General features: G+C 53.0%; 1 protein-coding gene across 3 annotated transcripts in view; it reads left to right on the plus strand.

Annotated features, from left to right (window-relative positions):
- The window catches only part of step (cytohesin steppke), an 81,343-nt gene that overhangs the window by 44,622 nt on the left and 14,390 nt on the right, over positions 1 to 22,331 (plus strand). Inside the window, exon 1 of one of the 3 annotated variants that reach the window (XM_084603829.1) lies at positions 5,533 to 5,688. The exons of 1 other annotated variant lie outside the window; for it this stretch is intronic. In XM_084603829.1, coding sequence (XP_084459955.1) covers positions 5,661 to 5,688 — 28 coding nt within the window. In that variant the 5' untranslated portion in view covers positions 5,533 to 5,660. Of the gene's footprint in view, positions 1 to 5,532; positions 5,689 to 16,816; positions 17,170 to 22,331 lie in introns of those variants that run through there. One more of the 3 variants, XM_084603830.1, reaches the window with a different exon arrangement.

The raw sequence follows: 22,331 nt of genomic DNA on the forward strand, positions 1-22,331 counted from the left end.
CTGCCGCGGGCTCTGCACGCGCGCCGTGTGGTTATATACTTTGCATACCTTGGCCGCTTTGGCTGCCGCCGCTGCTGCGCTGCTGTCCGCCTGGAGAGCTGCCTCTTGCGATGCAGAGTATACGCGTAGAGTTCTAACGCACCCGGAGTTTGCGTAACCCCGGTTAGAGCGTTTTAGCGGGCGGGCGTGCAGTTTCGCTTCATCCAGAGATCGCGCGGCGTATGCGTGTCTTCCCGTTGCCGCCGCAGTCTTGGAGATGACGAATCCCAACCATTTAAGAAGGCACACAGTTGTGCACATAGCTCGTAGTGTGTTCGATATAGGTGTGATTTATCTGCAGGTTGTGCATTCCAGCATAGCTTATCTCGAGTTTGGGTTTTTGTTACGGCCCCGCCGGGGTGGTGCAGTGGTAAGACGCCCGACTACTGTGCCGGAGTACCCGGGTTCGAACCCGACTGCGTCGGCTGAGTTTCGACGGAGGCGAAACGAAGAGGCGTCCGTGTGCTGTGCTATGTCAGCGCACGTTAAAGATCCCCAGGTGGTCGAAATTACTCCGTAGCCCTCCACTACGGCTGCCCCTTCTCTCCTTCCACTTAACGCCCACCTTCCTCCTTTCCCTACGGCGCGGTTGAGGTGCCCTCAGATACAAGTGTGACAGATACTGCGCCTTTCCCTTCCTGTGAACTAATTATTATTATTATTTTTGTTACGCCAAAGGTAAACAGCATTCGCTGAAAAAAAATGTACATATATTGAGGGTAGTAGAACATTTTGCTTCATGTTTGTGCAGATAGCGATTACCGCTTTTCTCTCTCTCATTTCCTTATCAAAAAGAACGTTTCCATCTTCTCGCTCCCCGCCGGGGTGGTGCAGTGGTAAGACGCCCGACTACTGTGCCGGAGTACCCGGGTTCGAACCCGACCTCGCCGGCTGCGTTTCGATGGAGGCGAAACGAAGAGGCGTCGTGTGCTGTGCGATGTCAGCGCACTTTAAAGATCCCCAGGTGGTCGAAATTACTCCGTAGCCCTCCACTACGACCCCCTTTTCTCTCTATCCACTTTCACTCCCATATTCCTCCCTTCCCTTACGGCGCGGTTGCGGTGTCCACAGAAAAACAAGTGAGACAGTTACTGCGCCTTTCTCTTCCTATAAATAAATAAATCATCTTCTCGCTCGTGTCACGAGTGGTGCTATTTGGTTCTTCGATTTTAAGCCTTCGTGACATTTCTTGTACGAAACTTTTCGCGCTCTCCTGTGCAGAAATGAACAGCGGGTGTCTTGATATTGGAAAACTAACGAGAATCGTCATTGATTTGGGCCTGAATACATTATTCTGGCACTTGAAAAGGTTCGCAGGCTTCGTGTTAGGGAACATCTGAAGGCGCAGTGCGTTTTCTTTCTTTCTGCTATACGGGCGCGCAGTCGGTTTTGTAATGCGAAGAGTTATTTGTGGGCGCAGCGCAAACGGAAGGGTATTTACACTTTGGTAATGATAGTATTCGCACGTTAGCGCACTTCATAGTAGGAGGGGGAAGAAAGGAGATGAGTAACCTAGCTGTACGTGTCCCGGCACCGTTGGTATGTAGTGCGCGACGCGCGGTTTGAATCGGGCTGGTCGAAGCGAATCGGGCAGCGTGATTGGCGTCGTATATGTACTCAGGTCTGTGCATCTCGTGCAGTCTCCTCCCCTTATTGGGTGTTGTCGGCGGTATGTTTTTTTTTTCAACGATACACTCGACGACAAGCAGCGCACGCTCACTTTGAGAGTTACTGCATGCTCCGAAGGAAACTGGTTTGCGCGCCAAAATGAAACTGCTTCCAATCCTCAGACTTCCGCCAGAAAGAGCCCCATTGCATACATTGCTCGCGGATTCTGGTCGGCCCATTGCGCGCGCTGCTCTCGTTTCGTGTATACGGATCAGTTGTGTACGGGCGCCGTTGGATCGACTGGCGACTATACCGTGGGAATGGTATCGCGCTTTGCCTGTGTCTCTAACTCTGCGCGTACGTCCGGTTATTTTTTTTTTTTTTTTTTTTTTTGCAGTGCATGCACGTGCTCCCTCGCTTTTTTCTCACCTATTCCTGGCCCATCACTGGGCGGCAGTGTTCACGCCCGTTTTATTAATGTTATGATTGTTGATATCCCTTCCCTCGCCTCTCTCCTCTTGATTGGGAGTGACCGTAGTTTTCTCTCAGCTCTTGCAGCGTGTTCACGAATGGAAGTTTGCCAGCATCCTTGATGCGGCGCCTTTCATTAGCGTTATCCTGTATATATTTTTTTGTAACCTGGTGTGGGGCTCTTGCTGGCGTTTAGTTTTCTGGATTTCCCTGTGCGGGCTGTAAGTGGCGTCGGTGACGGTTACGCCCGGCCTGCGAGCAGATAGAGCTTTCCTCTGTAGTGCAGAGGCGCGCATTCAGTGTGATTCCCAGGAACCGTTTGCTTTTTTCCTGCTTTTTATTTTCACGATAATTCTGTTTTCGTTCGTGACCAATCTTGGAAACCATTTTCGCGTGCCCGCATATCGATCCTGTCTTGGCAGCAGGTACACCGGACAGAGATATAACAAGAACGCGGCCCCCGTCCCTAGCGAGTTCTTTCGGGGCAAGAGGGATCACGTGACTCGCGCTGCCCGAAGCTTTGTATAGTTTGTGCATATTATGAGGCAGGTGTATCCTGCGCATCGTGACACTTGGAGGAGAAAGGTGGAGCGATGGTGCTGGCACAAACTATTATTTGAAACTCTAAACTGTTTGTCGCAGTTTATGGAGATTAAAGTCCTAGAGCTATACTTAGGCTAGGAGAGACTATATACGAGCAGCGCAGTTAACGGGACACACGAGGAAAGAGACATACACACGGGCGCTTTGGCTCTTTCCTCGTGTGCCCCGTTAACTGCGCTGCTCATATATATGCATATGCAATACCAATTAGCCCATCACATCGCTCTAGGAAATACGCCGTAGTGGAGGGCTCCAGAAATTTCGACCACCTGGGGGTTCTTTAACGTGTACTGACATCGCACATCACACGGGCGCCTTGCTTGTCGCCTCCATCCAAAACCGGCTGCCGTGGCCGGGATTCGATCCGATCCTTGGGCACAGAAGTCGAGTGCCCTAACCACCACTGCACCACCGCGGCGAGGGCTTGTCGTAGTGGCATTTCTTTTTCGTGCGGTTGTTCTACGTTCGTTCGGCACATGGTTTCTACGTTTCTTTTTTTCTTTTTTTTTTTTTTTTTGTTGTTGAATGTATTTTCTAGTACACGCAGATACGTGTCTTTGATGGAGAACTCTGGGGATGTGTTCCTTTTTTTTTTTTTTTTTTTTTGCCCCTTCGGTATATATAATTCCCTCCCCAGACGGGATTCTGGCGAACTTTGGCTGGCTTCACACGGATTCGTTTGAACCCTTTCGATCTGAGTATGTTTAACATTCGAAACGAAACAAAACGGAACGAAAAATGGTAGGGGTAACATTAAGAGATAGGAAGCGTGCAGAGTGGGTCAGAGAAATAACTCAGATTACTGACATTCTAGTGGAAATCAAGAAGAAGAAATGGGCATGGGCAGGACATGTATTGCGAAGAGAGGATAGCCGATGGTCGCTTAGGGTAACAAACTGGATTCCAAGGGAAGGAAAGCGTAGCAGGGGGCGGCAGAAAGTTAGGTGGGCGGATGAGGTTAAGAAGTTCGCAGGGGTCAAGTGGATGCAGCTAGCACAGAACCGGGTTAAGTGGAGAAATATGGGAGAGGCCTTCGCCCTGTAGTGGGTATATTCAGGCTGATGATGATTATGATGACGTTTAACGTATAGAGGATTGATAGATAGTTGCAAAACCTTGTGAAGCCTGCGTAACACTGTCTTCCGAACAGACTCGCATTTATGCATTTATCGCGTGTGAATTGTGCCGAACAATATCTTCGCTGTCGTCGCTCGTACGTTACTGTTCTCGTGGTGCTTTTGTTTATCGGCGGTATAATATTTCCTCGTAGTTTTCAGCGCCTTTTGTACCTTTCCGTGCAACAATACCTTTCCGAAAACTGCATTCCTTCTCTCACACTGGCCGCAATGAGCGGGGAGGGGGTTGGGGTGGAGTCGAATTTGGAACACCTAGGGCTCTTCAATGAGCGCGAAAATCGCCGCTCATTGTCGCCTTCATTGATCATCAAGCCGTTCCGAACGCGGTTCCATCTGCTTGTGGTTCGAGCCAGTGACATGAACCGTGTCAGTGCATGTCATTGATTATTCGACGCAAAAACTCTCTCTCTCTCTCTCTCTCTCTCTCTCATGGTGAGGTTGAACTCGGTACAAAGCGTTGTTTCATGAATGCGAGCGACAGTTGCAACAACGTATCTGGGTTGTGAAATTTGTCCTCGAGATGTTTCGTTCTTTTCGTCGGGTTCGCAACCGGCACCTTTCAATTCATTGCTCCTTTCTAAAGGAAGGAACATGGGAATGTTCCCGAGTTATTCGGATGACAGGTGCGGAGCGTCACCCGTGTCGGTTGCGTTGGCGGCCTTTTTACTTTTGAGTTGGACGATTTCGAGTGGAATAAAAGGCCTGGCTCCCCAACCGGGCGTGCAGATTCGGCGCGGATTTGTAAACGGCGTTCGTTCGTTCGTTCCCTTTTTTTTTTTTTTTTGCCTTTTTTGTCTCCCCTTCGCGTGGAATGAATGGGGGCCTCTCTCGAACACCTGCTCTTTTCTCTCTCCCCGCTACTCCTCGTGCCCCTGGCCGGTGGCACTCTGTTCTTTCCCCTCCACTGTCGGGGGTCGCGGCTCGGCTCTGTGTGGGAAACACCCCCGGTGTGCAGCACCGGTGCCGCGTCTGGTTGCGGGGAGGCATGTGAATGGAATTCGTGGTGTCAGACTCTGAACGTGGCTGCATTTGGTTCCCTGCTCCCCTTCCATTCTTCCAGACGTCCCGTGTGCTGGAAAGGAAAAGAAGACTGGAAAAGGATCGAAAGGTAGAAAGAACAGTCGGGAAGGGGAGACAGGGGGGGGGGGGGGGGGGGGGGGGGCGGAATCCCATGGAGTTGCGATTACGAAAGTGGGGACGAAAGTATGAATAAACTGCTTGACCCAATATGGTTCGGGCAAAAATGCAGGCAACCTCCGAGACACACACAAAAGAAAAAAGAGGGGGGGGGGGGGGGGTGAGCAAGGGCACTGTTATTGCTTTTAGTCTGCCATTGTTTCGTTTTTGTACGCGCCTCCCTCTCTCCCCGTCTGCTTCGTGCCATGAGGAGGGACCTTCCGCTTGCTGCATCTTGCTGCCCCCCCACTTCCTCCCCTCTGTCGAACAAAGAACTTTAAAGGTGCGGGAAAGAGAGAGGGGAGGCGTGTCAGCTGCTCGTACAGGTGAGTCCAGCTCCCACGTCCCCACGCCGCCGCGATTAATGCGGGGAGGGTGCTGTGCGAGGGAGAGAGGATGGAGAGGATCATTTATGGTTGTCGAGGAGGAGAGGGGGCAGGAAGTAAAGACAAACATGGCCGGCGGCGTCGGCGCGTAACGACGGCGACAGCGGAGGGGCGCGCGGCGAGCCGGCGTCTGCGTCGTCGTCAGTAGTGCCGCGTCGGACGTCGGACGACAGTGCGTGCGGCAGATGGTGGAGCGTGCCGTCCGGGCTGCTTCGGTGGCTGCCGTCTCGTCCGGGATAACATGCACCCGCCCGTGGACGTCAGTGCCTGTGAGTGTTCTGTATCTCTCTGCTCGGGGCCCTGTTTCTCGGGAGGCACTTTCTCCGCTCTAAAACGGAGTCTTCGTACTGCGTCCAACTGGGAATCCGTTTTCTTTTTGTCGCGAGAGTTGATGTTCAGGTAAACGGGACCGCAGGGTGCAGTCGTCCACACACCGGCCTGGGGCGCTCAGTTGGCGTCGTTTACTAGCATCATTTACGACTGGCCAGGCGCTCGATCAACAGCGTGTTCATACACAGGGTCCGTGTTTACATTTTCACCTCTTCAAAGATACCTGCCTGGCCCTGATGGCAGCGCTGGTTGTCGTAAACGCACAACAGAGCGCACTGTTCGAGCGGTGTGTAAACAAGTGCGTGGACGATTGTACACGTGGGCGCTGCTGTCGAAGGCTAAGCTAAAGTTCCACCCACATGTTTTTCCTTGCAAGGGTTTGATTTCATCTGAGGGGGCTCGATTGCGGGATTCTTTAGCGTGCTCTGCGCGCTAGTGCACGGCTGTCTTGCTTTTTGTCTCCGTCGAAACGGGGCCTGGTTCGAACCCTGGTCTGCCGGTTTAGTAGTCGAGCGCTCTTACTTCTACGGTTCGGAAACCGCCACATTCAATTCCTCCTTACAGAAAGGGGTCCCCTTTTTTGTTTTGTTACCTAAATAAACAGCTAACCGCCGTACCAAATTACGAGCTCAACATTTCCAGTGAGCCTGGATTGTTTGATATTTTCTTTGCTGTTCAGCGGAGCAATATACGCTCCCCTTACCATGGCCCGTAGTTAGCAGCTGCTGGTTTAAGTTGTACCTTATACTAATTCATCCGGCTCGGGGACCCATGCGCTCACGTGGTGGTTAGCTGTCGTGGCGACTCCAGATTGCGTGCTTGTGGTGACCGTTGATAATCTTCACATGTACGAGGTGATAACAAAACCCCGTAGTCGAGCACGGAATGAACTCTCGTCATCACGCCTCCGTAATATTGCACTTTTGCACCTCCGTTCTACGCGGCTTACGAGCTGCGAACTCCTTTCGCCCCGTACTTTGAGCCAAGGTTGTGGACGAGCAGCTGCCGGTACCTTCTCGTTTATTTCTGTTTGCGCACGATCCGGCAAGAGGCGTGCTGCGCAAAGAGAAAATTATGGGGCGCGAATCAGTGTGGGGGAAAACGCGCCAATATATTCGCCTTTTTCACTCGCTAGTCGATTCCTGTTCTAGTTCTGTGTCATTTGTATTCGTAATCGCTTCTCTCCTGCACACCTTGGACTTTTTTCTTTCTCTGACCGACGGTTTGCGCAGACGCCGGACAATTTTTCATGACGCTCCCGGGGGCTATCGCGATAAAGAAACCTCGCTTCTTTCCGAGCAGTTCGACCAGTCGTCAGAAGGAAACGTGATTGTTGAGGTTCCTGTTTGCGGCGTAATGTGTACAGTGATTCCTTGCCGTTCGCATCTACCCGCGTGATCCTGGCGGAAGGTTGGAGAAGTCGATTTCCGACGTGCCGATAAAAGCAAACAGCCGGCCACCGATAGCCAGGTCGGAGAAAAAGAAGTCAACCACTTCCTATATATACCGGCGATAGCGGACCATAGCCGTCTTTGATTTCCGGTCACCGCGTGGTTTACGATCTGTCCGGAGCTCTTTCTCCCGGCATGTCTATAGAACTCTCGATTTACGCAATGCGCCGGTTCCCACACTCTTGGTTGTCCTTCCCTCCGCTGCCGTGGGAAATGTGGCCGCTGTTGCTGCTGCTCGACCAGCGAGACAGATAGCGCCGAGATGGCGATTTTAGATTTGGCGCCACTTTATTCCCCGCCCTTTTTTTCTTCCTTTCCGCGCGCATTTGTCCAAGACATGCTCCCGCGTACGTTTTCGTCGTCACCTTTCCTATTGCAGTTCCCTGCTGTTTCTGCATGTACTTTAGATGTGTATCTTCTCTGCGGACTGTGTTCTGCCGCGGCGGCCACCGCCCGCGTTGTGCGTTTTCGCCTTGGAAACAAACGCGCGCTGCTTTCGTATAGGGCCTGTCGGAAGCGTTGCCAAGGTCGTGGCCGCCCGAATTAAACGCCGTCCGTGGGCTATATTTCCCTCGCGAAGCAACCTTGTGCCGTCTTCGCCTCAGTGCTTGTTTTGGAGGACCTGGCAGTTGTATTTTAGAGGTTATGCTTTATTTTTTTTTTTTTGTTCCACCCGGGATTACAGTGCTTAGATTTTATAAACATCGCTGGAGTACACCTCCTCGCCTTAAGGTGCTCTGGCTACTTTCTCGTTCGGGCCACTTCATGAAACGGGTGCACGTTTTGCATTCGAGCGATGTCTTATCTCCCAATCTCAAAGCGGAAAAGAAGTGCGAAAAGGTCACCATCCTTTGTGCATCGCGCAGATTTGCACGGGCCCACTTGCGTCCCTTGTACGGTAGGTACTGCGCGTGTTCGCCCGCTGAAATGCGGGCCGTGGTAGAAAGTGTCCGTATTCGTCCCACTCCACCGCGAAGACGAATAGCGCATGGGCGCAGGTAACTTTCCGCCTCTTCTGGCGTTGGCGGCTGCGCTTCGGCCCGTGTTTTGACGCGCGAAAGTGGGTCACCCCCACGGAGCGCGCGTCCTGACCTCGTCTTCTTGCTCCTTCCTAACTTCGCTCCTGTCTGTGCCGAAGGTCGCGGCGGCCGCCCCTAAACTACCCTCCCCGTCTCTGTTGTTCCGGCGGTAATGCAAACAGCTTTGGCGCCACCTAACAGGTCGCTCCCCTCGGGCCGGACCAACGGAAAGTGAACGCGCCGGTGACCGGGGCCGCCGGAGTGTTGCTTACCAGGGTGCTGCAGAGGCGCCTGTTCGCACCCTCTGCTTGCCCCCGGCCGCCCATGCTCCAGCTTTCCGGGGGAGGTGTGGAGGCCCGGGAGGAATGTTCGGCCGGCCTGGGCAGTTCCGGGAGGTCGAGGCCTCTCGGGGCATCATCGTTGCTTCCTCGGGGGGTTTGGCCAAGTGCGCGTTGTCGGTCTCCCCCCTCCTCCACATTGCTTGCTTGCTGGCTGGCTCAGGTATACATAATCTAAAACGTCCTCTGATCGTGAGCGCTGACATTGCTAGTGAAGAGACCGCCATCTCGTCTTCGCTGACGGCCACGGTGGCCTGTTTGCTCTAAGACTGGTTATGTTTGTAGAGAAGCATGCTTATATGCCGAGGGGAATCCCCCTTGAGGACGTTCCACCCACCGCCGCTGTTCCCGTTGTGTGCGATGAGATGACCGAAGACGGACTTCCTTTTTTGCTGTAACTCTTGTGTATCCCCTTCCGTACCTCAGCGTGGCCGGCTCGTTCCAGCGATGCTTCGTTCCGCGCTGCTGGAGGAGGGGCAATTGTTGCTCAATGGTTGACGGCGCCGCTTTCTTCCCAGGACCGAACCATTCCGCGTCGTTCAGTATAATAAAAGATGAATCGTGGAATTCGCCAAGTAAGCAGACGCGGCGATATCTGGGGAAGGCCTCGGGGATTTTTGCGGAGTGCCCCGAAGATGAAAACAAGCGATCCGACGGTGCCTCCCCTCGATGTGAAACCTTGTGGGATGGTTGCGGTATTTTTCCTTACTTTTTCGTTTTGTCTCGTCGTGAGTGACCTGCATCGGAGGCCGCGTTGCTTTCACGCGCTGTTGACTGAACTAAGCGTGAGCGGCGCGCCCCCTCGTGACGGCGTGTCTCGTGGTCGTCGTGATCGAACAGAGAATGGCCGCGGGGGAAGCAGAGGAATCCGCCGTTTCCCCACGCGCTTTTTCTGGCAGCCCGTCGTTGGAGGACGCGAAAGACGAAAGATTGCCTGGAAGAGCGTGTGTAGGCAGACGCGTGCTCGCGGCCTTTGTTGCCGTTTTGCCGCTGCTGCAGGCCCGGCGGCCTCGCATTTTCTGGCTTGCGTAGTCTCCGTCCCCCGCAGAGATGCCTCCGGCATGCGTGCGCCCTCTCGGTCTTCCGTTCAGCCTCGCTTTTTATTCCACGTCTCATACGTGCTTATTTTGTGGTTTCTTCTCACTTCGTGAATGGCGGAGGTTGTGGTCCCCTGTGTGTGTGTGTGTGCTGCTGGGGCGACTGCTGTTTGTTGTCAATCAGCCGATAGAGGGAGAGGAGAGATGCCGTGGGTGCGCGCACCGCTTCGCTGCCAAACTAAACTCCTGAGCGTCGCCGCTAGAGGGCGGTAGGTGTGTAGAAACTTTCCAGGCGTCGCCGAGGGATAAAGGTCGTCGTGTTCTCGACTGCAGGACGTAGAAAACACTCCCGAACATTGAATCGGCTGCGACCATGCCGGCCCTCGATCGAATCATGAAAGCCTGTAGACGTGCCTTACCGGCCAGAGTTGAATCGCTCGAGCACACGCGGCTACCCAAGAAGCTACCGAAATCGGATTCCGGCCGGGGCGATTACATTTCGACCATTGTCGATGATACATCGTCGTATCAACACACCCCATTTGCGGCGGATGTTTCGGTTCACCGAGAACTGTTCTGCTGGAAGAATGAGGGAAATTTGTTTCTACCAAAAACAGATAGTGGACGCAGTTGTCCACTATATTTTTGAGGGAGCCATAACGACATGGTTAAACCCTACATGTCGTACCATAGTCTTGTGCTTCAAATGGATCGAAGTCGAGCGCTGCACGCATACATGGCAAAATTACTTTTGAAAGGGAATTAAATTACATTACTAATTACTTTGCTGAAAATCGCAGAAAAGTAATTAAATTACATTACTTATTACTGCTCCCAAAAAGTAATGAAATTACATTACAATTACTTCTACTGAGTAATTAAATTACTTTTAAACTACTTACTAGTTTTCATCCATGCATGCAAAAACTAAGCAAAGCTAGTAAACAAAACAACTTGTTCTCCAGACGCGAAGCACACCCATTCTTTCGTCTTCCCGCCAAATTTCGTCCCAGAGAGCTATTCCTTCCCTCTCTCCTATAGTACGGGCGATTACAAAAACAAGACGACCGCAAAAGAAAAAAAACATGGTCGAACGGTCTTGAAATGACCGGCAAACCCAGCGTCTTGCTGGCCTGGAACGGTATCCGCCATTTGGAAGGCCCGAAGCTAGGTTATTTATTGCTTCCGCAGTCCCAAGAATCGATGTCGGCACATTTGTACTCTGCGCAGTAATGTTCAAGCCACGGTGCCTCACTTCATGGACCCTTCTGCCTATCTCCCCCAACCCCAATCCTTCCTCGCCCCGTGGCGACGAGTGTAACCAGGCACCACTGTGCCCTAGCCGACGCAACAGGGAGTGACGCTGCGCCGCGCTCCAAACTAGTTTTCAGCTCCAGCCTTCTTGCACCATCTCTCCCTTCAGCATTCCCTTGACTCCTTGTATCCTGCTGCTTGGAAAATGGTTGAGGTCTCAGACGCACTGGCTGGTCCCCCTTGCCGATCCGTTACGCTGGCTTCGCTTGCCGCACGCCGTTCCTGCTTTCGCGGCACTCTATTTCGTTGTCTATTGAAAGAGTAGTGGCACATTTTAGTAAAAGTAATTTCGAAAGGAATTAATTGCTTTTGCTGCGAAATTACTGCTAAAAAGTAATTCATTACATTACTAAATTACCAACCCGAAAAAAGAATTCATTGCATTACAAATTACCGAGAAAAGTAATTATATTACAGTAATTCCATTACTGTAATTCAATTACTGCCATGTATGGCTGCACGGAGCGCTGTGTGTCGGCCCTCTAGCCTTTCTCTTTCCCAACCGCGGAGATCACACCTAACTGGGCATGGTTTCTGGAGAGGTCTACTTTCAGTGTTCACATCTGCAGTGTTTGCCATCGCGCCCCTGATGCTACTAGGCTGTCAGGTGTAAACGCTGCTCTCTGTACGACCCCGGTGGTGTGAGCGTGCTTGATGAAAGCGCGATTGCGACTTCCTTAGCGTCCGCTATGCTTCGGCTTTGGACCGTGGCACTGGCAATCTCGTCTCCGAGGTTGGTTGTGACGGTTTTTCTCTGTCCGACCCCCGTGTATTCGAAATACTGGAGAGTGCCTTGGAGGTGTCTTTGCAATGAAGTTGAGGCGTTTTAGTGCCTCGTGTCGTACACTCTTAATCTGGTTACACATATATTCTGTTTAAAAGTGGAGCCAGAACAAGAGCGTACCTACGCGGCAGGGAAACCTCGCGTGGTGCGGAAGTCGTTGCTTTGAGTCCAGCGTCCGTAATCTCTCGTGTGCGGCGAGGGAAACGAGCGTGACGTGCTTTATGCTTTGACTTGCCGCTTCTTTATCTGCCGCCCCCCTGTTTGCTCCCCTTTGTCTCTGGATTGGCGTCCTTCTTTATTTCTCCCTCGCCCATCTCGTGCGCGCGCGATGTATATGTGCGGCCTTTAGCCGGCAGAGCGGCGCGCTTCCGCGCTTGCTGCATCCGATGTGCTCGTCGTGCCTCCCCTCTGACCCGTGGAAAGCTGGGGGCCACCACGTGCGTGAAGAGCGAAGGACCGGCACAGTCGTCATAGTGCTCCTTCTTCTCACGGACATGCCGTGCCCTGCGAATCACATCGCCGGACGATGTCGGTATAAACAATTGCGCTTGCACGCACGTGCAGCAGCAGCCCTGCTTTCGACATGATGGATGGAATCGCCCGCGTGGCTTTCGCGGGGTTGTGGTGGTGGCCCAGTTTTCCCCTCCGGATGTCTCTCGCGCGACCGTTCGTTGCTGGCTGGACCCAGTCGCGTGTTCCCCGAATGGCGTTCGTTTGCCTCTGAATTAGCGTATACGAAGGCGGCCGCTTTGCTCGCGTGTGTCCAGTCGTCAGCGGAAGTTTACGAGGTGCGCACGGTTAAGGGACGAGTGCATTGTGGGTGGTGCCGCCTTGCGACCCACTTGTGCGGAGTATGCGCGGTTGCATGCTTCCCCTCCACACTTGTAGGCATTTCGAATTATTACTCCGGGAAAAGACGCGGAGTATATGTTTGTAATATCCGTTTTTGTTGTTGGTGTTGCTTGTAGCCATTGATTGTGCCGAGCTCTCCTGGCCAAAGTCCCTATATATGCGCCGCGCTGCCTTGAGCAGCGATGCGCCCTGGCCATGGTGCGCCTCCATTGTACGGAGTTGCGGTGGTAGATTATGCGAAAATTTGAACATCGAATTGTAGTGCTTTTTTTTTTTCCCCAATATTTTACACGAGTTTCGGAATATGGCCACCGTAGTATTTTTTTCTTCGACGACTGTTTATAGGGAACATGGGCCCACACCGACGCTGCAAGCAATCGTGCAGCAAGATGTCAATATGCGCGCGACGAAAGGATCAGTGCGGTACGCGATCCGTTCGTGTAGCAGCGTTCATATTTATCATACACGGCCTCTAACCGGCTAATAGCAAACCTAGCAACCTTGCCTTGACGCCCGAGTTGGGGGGGCTGTCGCCCATGTCATGTCCTTGGGTGTGGCTCTAGTTTATCCTCTTTCGTCATCGAGAGGAGCAAGGGTAATATTTCTGCACGTGTAACTCCTAGACCTAACGTATCCTGATTTCGTGTTGCGGCCCCGAAGTGGATATTAGTGTTCCGTCTTTTATTAGTTATAGCTTTAACTCCACAAGTTAGCTCCGTACTGCAGCGGCGCCGGCGGAGATTTATGTATGACAATTAGTGATGGTTTGTAAAATTATTCGCATGAGAGCGAGTATATTACTACAGTTCTATCCAAATTCAATTCGACATCAAGGTTGGATTCCTATTCAATTGGGTCGAGAAACAATGCACTATTCGAATTGAATTCCCTATTTGGGGGTACACCATTCGTGTTCGATTCGGAAAAAGGTATTGTTCGCACTCTTATAGGAGAGGAAGGGGGCGGGGCACTTGCTGTAGTATACTGTCATTTTCCGCCTGTACGCAGCGTGCCCTTCCTTTCCCCACTGTCCAGCAACAACGGGGCGCGTATCGGACTTCACTTGCCCAACTGGTGAGACGCAGAGAAACGCAAACTATTACAGTCGTCTACGGGTAATGCTTGCCAGAGGTTAATTTAGGCTCCGCGGATTCCCTAACGCGGGTTTATATCGGGACACGCGGAAATGCGCCGAGGGGGGCAGCCCTCGGGATTGGTGTATGGTCTCTGCAGTGCCCTTATCGCACGTGCAGGCTGGTCTTGTTCTCGGGAATAGTCTGGAACGCTCGGGGTTGTTTGACGTAGAGGGTGACGTAGAGGCTGCAATATTTCGCCCCACTCATTATCTAAATTGTACCGCACGAGGATGGCTGCCTGTTTGGCAAGCATTCGTATGCACTGAATCCAGGCTCGTTGCATGGTTATCGTGTCTCAACCCCTTGCGCAAATACATTTCGCGGTTCGCCAAAAAAAAGCTTCGAGCTTGGTTTCATATAGGGTAAGTGGAAATGCAGACGTGTATAGATGCGAACAGCGGGGAACTGAGCATGCTGTTGCCTCCGAACACTCTTGCACATGTTGCCTAATTGAATATGCCATAATATGTGCAGGTTAGTAGTGCACGCCTGTGCGGTGTCTCATTGAAAACGGGGTTTCTTTGTCTCCGCGACGGGGAAGGCGTGATTGCGCTTGGTGAGTGGCGTGCTTAAATCCGCGCACTGCGTCGAATAATTGCTAACCGGCGTCTGTAGTTGTTTTCGTGGGAGCTTCCTTTGTTCGCCTTGAGGACGTCCTTCTTTGAAGTCACTGTGGCTTTTCTCAGCTGCAGGGCCGCGGGCGTTCCCTTTGCGTGAAGTAATCCAAGGCGGACGCGCGTTCACACCTATACAGTTCCGGTCACAGTAATGCGTTGCGCGCTTTCGTGGAAAAGATGGTTTCATTTGGTCCATAGGCGAGTGCGCCAGCGGTATGTGCCAACGAATGTATAAAGCTCAGCTGCATTCTAATATTCGCCAAGTTAGGCGGGACATAAGTTCCTGTCGCCGAGGCGTGCTCCATGTCATGACTCACTCTGTGTAAATGACACAGGCTTTTGCGAGCTCCTGCCCGCAGCCAACCCTGGCGGGTCTCAGTGGAGGCGCTCGATGAGAAAGCGCCCGCGTGCAGTCCGACATCAGCGTTGGACAAAAGAACTCCAGACACCACTAGAGAGGCGCGGACAACGCAGTTGGTGCTTTGGACACTGGTTCTGTATTTGGTCATATACTCCGCATAGGTGCGGCTGGTGTAGGTGCACTCATCTGGGGGGCCCAGCTTTGGGTGCGCCCCGCTGTAATCTCCGGACTTTTCTTAGTCCTTGAGTTAGGCGAAGTTGGAGGGCTCGCTTCCTCTTTCTGGCTCTGGTATCTTCTTTTTACGCCCCAATGAGCGAGCACTGACTGGTCCGTGTGCCTTGAGTGCAGTGTGTGTGTGTGTGCAAGGGCGCCGGCTGGCCTTCCGATGATGTCACGGTTATTGACCGGCGCGGCCCGTGGGTCGAAGCCCATCTGCGGGCCTCTTCTCGGCGGGAGCTGACACACTCGGTGGCGCTGAGTCAGGCGTTGCTCAGCATCGTTTTTCCCCCAGCCTTGCGTGGTGGAGAAAACGGTGGTGCCCCTCGCCCTGGTTCCCTGTCGTGTTCCGTATCTATACGTGCGCTGCATGCTGTCGGCATTGCGTGACCTGGCCCCACTGTGTGCGTGTGTGTACGTGTGTGTGCTTGCGCGTGTACATAGCGTCATGACGTGCCCCGGAGCTGTCGCATTGCCGATATCACTTTATATGTACTGTCTGACCCCCCCTTGCCGTCCCCTTCTCTCCTTTCTTCTTTTTATTATGGCTGCTTCTCTTCGATCGAGGAGGCAAAATAAGACGCTATTTGCGCTCGGGGTGCGTGTCCGGGGTCCGTTTTCGCCCGAAGACGTGCAGTGATGCGCCGACCCAGAAAAAGAACGGCTTTGGCACTGAACGATAGTTGGACGGTCGTTGCGTGTTTCACTCTGCCTTTGACGCGTCCGTCACCTGCTCCCATTATTACTCCTTACTTATAGCCTACGCCTCTCTTCGAAGGTGTGCAGCCCTCAGTACAATGAGCTAGTTGCACGTTATAGCGAGTGGTGAGTTATAGAGGGAACCTCCGCGGTGGATCAAATGGCTTTGAGCACGGCGGGAAGTGGCACTGCTCGCCTCCTTGCGCCTGGCAAAGCCGAGAAATCAAGCCTCCATTTGAATGTTGCGTTTTTTTTTAACCAACTTGTTACACTATAGGTGCCATGGCTTTATCCAAGTTATTGATTCTGGATTTTCACTATCGTCTAACGCCTCCCCCTGCGCGGCATTCATGATTCTGCTGTTTTAATTGTGCGGCACAGGTTTGAATAACGTGCATTTCGGCGCTCTTTGGCCTTAGTCGCCCGTGCGCCGTTGAACTCCACACGTAAACAAGGGTCTTTACCACCATTCCATCGATTCCAGTGTCGCCGGATCGTATCCGGGCTGCGGCGATCGCGTTTCGATGTATTGAAGCAACGCAGAGAGACGACCGTGTGCTAGGCGAGGTCACGTTAGTGGCATAAAAATCCGCGGGTGGTCGAGGTTATTCCACTACCGCGTCTCTCTCGCAGGGGCTCTGGTTCAGGTTGAATTCCTCATACCATGCTCAATTGCTTAAAACATTGGAGGAAGTGTTCGGGATGTACAGAAAGCCATCAGTCCAGTAGCGGAATGGATGACACAAACACCTTCGAAACGGGCGTACGCTTTCCGTGCTTGTAGACCGGCGGCGAAGCCACCGGTAGCCACGAAGTAGGGGCTAGCCGCAGTTGCGTGGTGTGAAGTTACCTCTTCATCTTTTCTTTGCCCATCAACCTAGTCCTTCACAGCGCCCGTCACTTTTTGCGCCCCTTTTGCGGGGCCGGTGTGCCGACAAAACTGTGCAGTTCGTCCTCATGATGCGAGGCGCTGATCGTTCCCTCCATTGTGTTCCTCGTCGACAAATCGTCGCGTTTTATTTGTCGTTTGTGGCTGCGCGTGCGTCACGTCAGGTGACGCAGGGGAACGCTACGTCACTCGAACGGCTTAAGTCGTCATCGGCCGCTGCTATAACCACAACCGCTGACGTCATGCATCTGCGCTTGTCCTGTTGTCGAGTGAGCGTTGCGTGAGCCGAACTTTACATTCTGTGGCGGCCGGCGTGCCCTTCGGCGCTGCAGCAGCAGCAGCAGCAGCAGCTGTGTCATGCGGCGGCGCAGCTGCGTTTCCGAATGTCGGAACAGCCGGTCGCTTTGGTGGCGTGTTCGGAGCGGGACGTGTGGCGGACTGGCGCGTTTCCAGGGAGGGCCAGGAAAAAATGCCGCTGCACGCCAACGAAGAGAGAAGCAAGAGCGGCCGGGCTATCTGCTCGTCGTGGAACGTCGGGGCAGTGCTGGGCTCTGTTGCTTCGGCCACAGTAGCTCGCTGGGACTCGTTCTGGTCACTGGGGAAGAGAGCTGCGTCATTGAGGCGTGCGTCGCTTCGTCGTTCGTCCTATGGCCCTCTGCCGGTGTCTAGCGTGCGAGCGGATTCGGGTGCTGGATGGTCCCTTAAAGGTGCGTTGCTTCTGAAATGATAAAAAGGAAATTACTCGTGAGAACACCGGCGCTTGCCGATAGCCACGTGTTTTGAATGGCGGCGCTTAATTTAAAATTGTGCTTGCTTGCTGCCATTTGCTGGGGGTCGCTAGATAGATGTACCCATTGTTTGGATTGATGACTAAACGGGAGGGGATAATGGATATTTCAAGTTGACAGCAGCCGGCAGCTAGTGCTTTGTCGTAGTTCAACACTGACTTTCAACAGCATTTGCCGCTTTGGTGGAGCGTCAGGTTTCGAAGGCGCAGCTTTCATCGTGTGCCGGGGCTGATGACGGCCTTTTGTTGTATGAGTGTCTGGCCAGAGTGATAGTTTAGAGCGTTAGCACAGCTGCGTTCATTCGCGAGTTTCGCGTTATTTCTGGACCTATGGTGCCACGCACTCGTGCAGCAAGCATCGTCGTCTTTTATACCATGCGCGAGAGCACTGTGCGAGCCTCGTGTAAAACTGCAACACACTTTGGCGCTATCCAGTAAAAATAGTCTTCATCGAGCTGAGTTGGACATTGAATATCGGCATCTTATTGAAGTTCCATCTGCGCCGCTTCTTCATTTAGTATGAATCAATACGCATACGCCGTCTCGCTAAAGGCAGACCGCAGCCGTGCCAGACAGGCTGCAGAGCCCATCCAACCGTTAACGAGAATCCAGATTAGCCCGTTGCCGTGAAGCTTACCAAGCGCGGGAGTTAGCCAGTATTGAAGCGGTTGCGGGGACTGCGGCTGTGGCCGATGGTATAACGCTTGCCAATCTTGGCTCAAGGATAGTTCAACCTCTACCATTTATTATATCTTCCTCGCTTAGCTTATAATACTGCTTTTTGTCTTTTTTGTGATGCTGAAGGTTGTGAAGGTTTTCGAGGCTTTTCACTCGCTTAAATTGACTTCCGCACGACTAAACTGTTGTGGCGAAAGTCGGTCCAATGTGACGTGTATGACAACCTCGAGTGTAGTGTCGCACAACGGACGACACCGGCCGACTTGAAATCATTGTACCGAGGGAGGGGAATAGTGAAACTCGGGGGACGTGACTTTTGAGGATGTGCGCTTGAAGATTGGTGTGTTTACTCACAGTTGTCGGAACCGCGGTTAAGAATTAGACGGTACCACATCACTTATTAAGGCGCTTCAAGTGGAGTTGAGCCTGTCCGCGTAGCCGGAAGTAGTAATGCGGAGTTATTGCCCGCACGCATAGTAGACAAGTACGGCGCGCGAAAGAAGAGAAAAAGCGGTAAGGAATGAGTCCAATTAGGCCTTCCGAGACCGAGTGTGTGTCCGGACTATTTATAAGGCCGTTTCTTTCCCTCGGACGTCGTCGATGTCTCAGCCAGCTGACGCCTCGAGCACACTAGACGGGGTCTCGCCCCTCTCCTCTCGGTGTTCCGGCTTGGTGGTTTTATTTAAAAGGCCGGTCGTGCTGGGCAACAGCAGGGAGGAGACGTGTGTGGCGTGGGTTCACTGACACCGCCGCGCTATTAATGCGGTAAAGGGAAGGAGGGGGAGGAACTCGCTTTGTTGTCTTGCTGGCTCATGGGCGATGTCTCCCTCTCTCTCCTCTCGTGTTGTGTGCGTGCGCGCATTATAATTAAGAGCAAAGCGTGGTACTGCAACTCGCGCGAGGTCCTTCTTTCCGGCGCCTTGACCAAGACACGCGACAGGGCGACGTATGTAAAACAAAACAAAGGGAGGCTGCGGAAGAGGAGGCAGCGGGGGGCGCTCGCTCATTATACGGGCACCGCCAACAGAGGAGGTGGGGGACTGGCTTCCCGTCGTTCATCACGCGTTTAGTTCACCGCTGCTGCTTGCTGGACGTACTCCACGCTCGGTTTCTTCTTGTTCGGTGGCGGTGCACTTGCACGCGCGTCCCGTGGATAGGAGTCTCTCTCCCCTCCGCTTCCTCGGACACATCCGGCGTGCGGCTGCCACTCCACTCTCTCGCGTCGTCGGCCCCCTGTCTCCGTCCCTTGCAGGCATGGATGCTTCCAAGCGTCGGCGCCATTGTTTGGGCTGGGCGGCTTGGTTCTTTCTAGAAATTTCACGCGCAGACTTTGAAAACTGTGGAGCCGACGGGGTGGTGGGGGTGTGGGGGCAGTAACTTTGGGGACAGGGAGTCTTCTCCGCTAATGAGCGCGAGGTTCCCTCTGGGTCCGCGCTGCGCCGCTCGATCGGCCAAGCGCTTCTGGCGGCTGGCGGTGGTGACCGTCTTCTCGCGCCTGGGTAGGTGTTGACCGCTGCCGTTTTGTGTGAACCGCGCGGCGCCTCGTTGCGGGCTAATTTCACCCTCCTGTCCTTTTAAACACGCTCTGCGGAGAAGGCACTTCCGCGCATCGCGGCGGCACGACAACGGGTCGCGTCGTGCGTGTCCAATTTTGAAGGTCACCACATGCAGCCGGGGTGTCCCGTTATGTAGTGTCGCTCTACGTAGATTCCTAGTGGCGGCGGCGCTTGCGGTGCTGCATAGTTCGCGTGTTTTCGTGTGCGACTTCCCGGAAGGGGCCCCCATCCCACTCGCACGCCCTTTTCGTTAACAGCACGAGTGTCGTTCGGGTCGTGCGAATGAAAAGGGTGGCTCCACTGTCACCTGACCTGCTCCGAGTCGCCTGGGTGCTTCCTGTTGGACAGCACGCTTCACACCACCTTCTGGAGATATTGTGGTCGAGTTAGTTTCCTCGCATATATCGTAACGAGTGTGCGTAATATATGATACATTAAACAACAAAAGGGATAAGAATGGGATCCAGGGTGATGCAGCATGCACAACATTTTGCCACTATCCCTCGAGAGCATATAATCTCCGGTACTAACGTAGGGGGCTTATGGAAAGTGTTCAGCCCAAATTGAAGACAGTTCGGCGAACCACGCAAAAGGAAACGATAGGTGTAATTTTATGACACCGCGGAAAATAGCAGAGTGGGGCACACAATGGGGGGGGGGGGGGGGGGGGTAACAAAGCAAGGGTGACTAATCTATGGATAATAGAATATGACTTCAGAAAGTCTAAATCTAACGAGGGTCGGCTCGGCCGAAAGACCACAAAGTTTGCGGCAGGGTTACTCGCCCATAGCTGGCACAAGGAGGGAACGGATCAGCCGTGGGAGGACATGGATGATGCCATTACCCGGGAATGAACGCAGTTGAACTGATTATTATGATGGTGGTGATCAGATAGACTCAATTGGGCGATGGTTTAGACTCTCACATGTGCATAGAGAAGATGGTTCCATTCACCAAGCCGGGGCCTCAAGTGGGCGTCTTGGCAGACAGCGGGCCTTTCCTATAATTGCATTTTGACACCTCGGCAGGCCGCACATTCACCGTGTATAATCTCCTCCTCTAGCCTCGTGAACATAGCGGCGGATGGCTGGCAACGAGGTCCGAGATTCCTTTGCCGCCCCCACGCCGCTGCCGTCGTTGATGTGCGCGTGACTGGGTGAACGCGAAATCGCGCCGTTCGGATTGACCGTGACCTGCTCCCACTGACTCGTTCCTCCGGCCGCGTGCTTTTCTCTGCTTGGCGGTCGTGATCGTACGAATCCCGATCCGATGGAGCGTGGGATCGGAATGCATTGTGTCTGTGCTCTGCACACACACATTGTGCACGCTCCAGTTGTTGGGCAGGGAGCGCGGGGTGAACAACTGCATGTGCCGTACTCATCGCGCTCGATCATATGGTTGCGCACTGCGACCGCCGGGCATTTGCGACTTCTAAGTGTGTGTTGTTGCACGAGAGGGTGATCGTTTCGCTTTCTCCCAAAAAGAACCAGGTTCGCTGCGATCTCCTCCTCGCTCCCCTCAGCACCGGAAGGAACACATACGGGTTGGGATTTTGTGACCTTTTTCGGAGATGAGAGCATTTTCGGAGTTTCCCACAGTCTGCAGGCGTATGTCCCGTTATTGTTTTCTGTCCTTATCTTGGTGCCCAGTTTTCGTGTTTCTTTGGGCCCCTTGGAGAGCGTTTGAGTGCGTTGCCGTGCATTGCCGTGTGGAACCGTTGTCGCCTGCAGCTTACCGAAAAAAAAAAGAAAAAAGTAAAACACTGGCGCATCCGTCGATAAACGTCCGTGGAACGCGATTGGTTGTTTGCTGTTGTTGGAACGAACCGCACGCTTCGAGGACTCGCCGCCGTGTCGCTGGTGAACAGTCTCTGCGTACCACGCTATGCGTTTTTGATGGCTGTATATATATATTGAAAGGGGGTTTTTACTGTGCTTTAACAGGGATAATAGCCCTGTCGAAGTTTCACGGCGAACCACACAAGAACACAGCCAGTCTCAGTCTCCACAAGCGAGCACGAGCAGCGCAGCGGCACTTCGTCGTCCTTATCCTCGTCTTCGTGATATTCTCACCTACTTAATCCTCGTCTTCGTATATCCTCGTGTAGTTCACTACAATATATATATATATATATATATATATATATATATATATATATATATATATATATATATATATATATATATATATATATATATATATATATATACCGCATGTGTGCGCGTGTTAAACGCCGGAAATGCCGCGTGTGGCAGGGTGACCTTTGGTCGCGTGTTTCTTTTTTGTTCGCCTTTCGTTCTGGCGATGATCTTGGGCGGTCGCGCTTTGGACCACGTATGCTAAGCCCGAGAGCCGTCGTCTGCAACCGCCCACGAGCATACGAAACCCCGCGAGAGCAGACGACGTCGTCTTTCGCCATCGCCTCGAGGCATGTTTTGCGCTTCAAGCGGACGGAAGTGATTGAATAAGCGACGCGCACCAACGGCTGCTGCACAGGGCGTGAGGATTGCACGGGGGAGAAACGAATTGAATACTAATAAAAAGCGGCCCTCGCGGAGCGCGTGCGTGAAGGGATGGGGAAGTTTTGCAAATCCTAATTTGCGTGAATCCCGCCGGCGTGGTGGCAGTTGCAGCTGCGTGCTGGTCGTCGAGGAAAAAGATAATAAACACGCCTTGGTACGCCTTTCACGCTTGACTAGGATGATTGCGTCGTGTTCGATCGTCATTCCATCTGTCTGTCTGTCTCTCTCTCTCTCTCTCTCTGCCTTCCCACAACTTTATAGTTGCCCGTTTGACCTTATAGGGCAGCGTTCTCGTGAAGCCTCGTCGGCGCCTCGAGGAGATTCCC

Source organism: Amblyomma maculatum, chromosome 5 (assembly GCF_055883805.1).
Source record: "Amblyomma maculatum isolate TAMU_Amacu chromosome 5, ASM5588380v1, whole genome shotgun sequence".
NCBI classification, from domain to species: Eukaryota; Metazoa; Arthropoda; class Arachnida; order Ixodida; family Ixodidae; genus Amblyomma; species Amblyomma maculatum.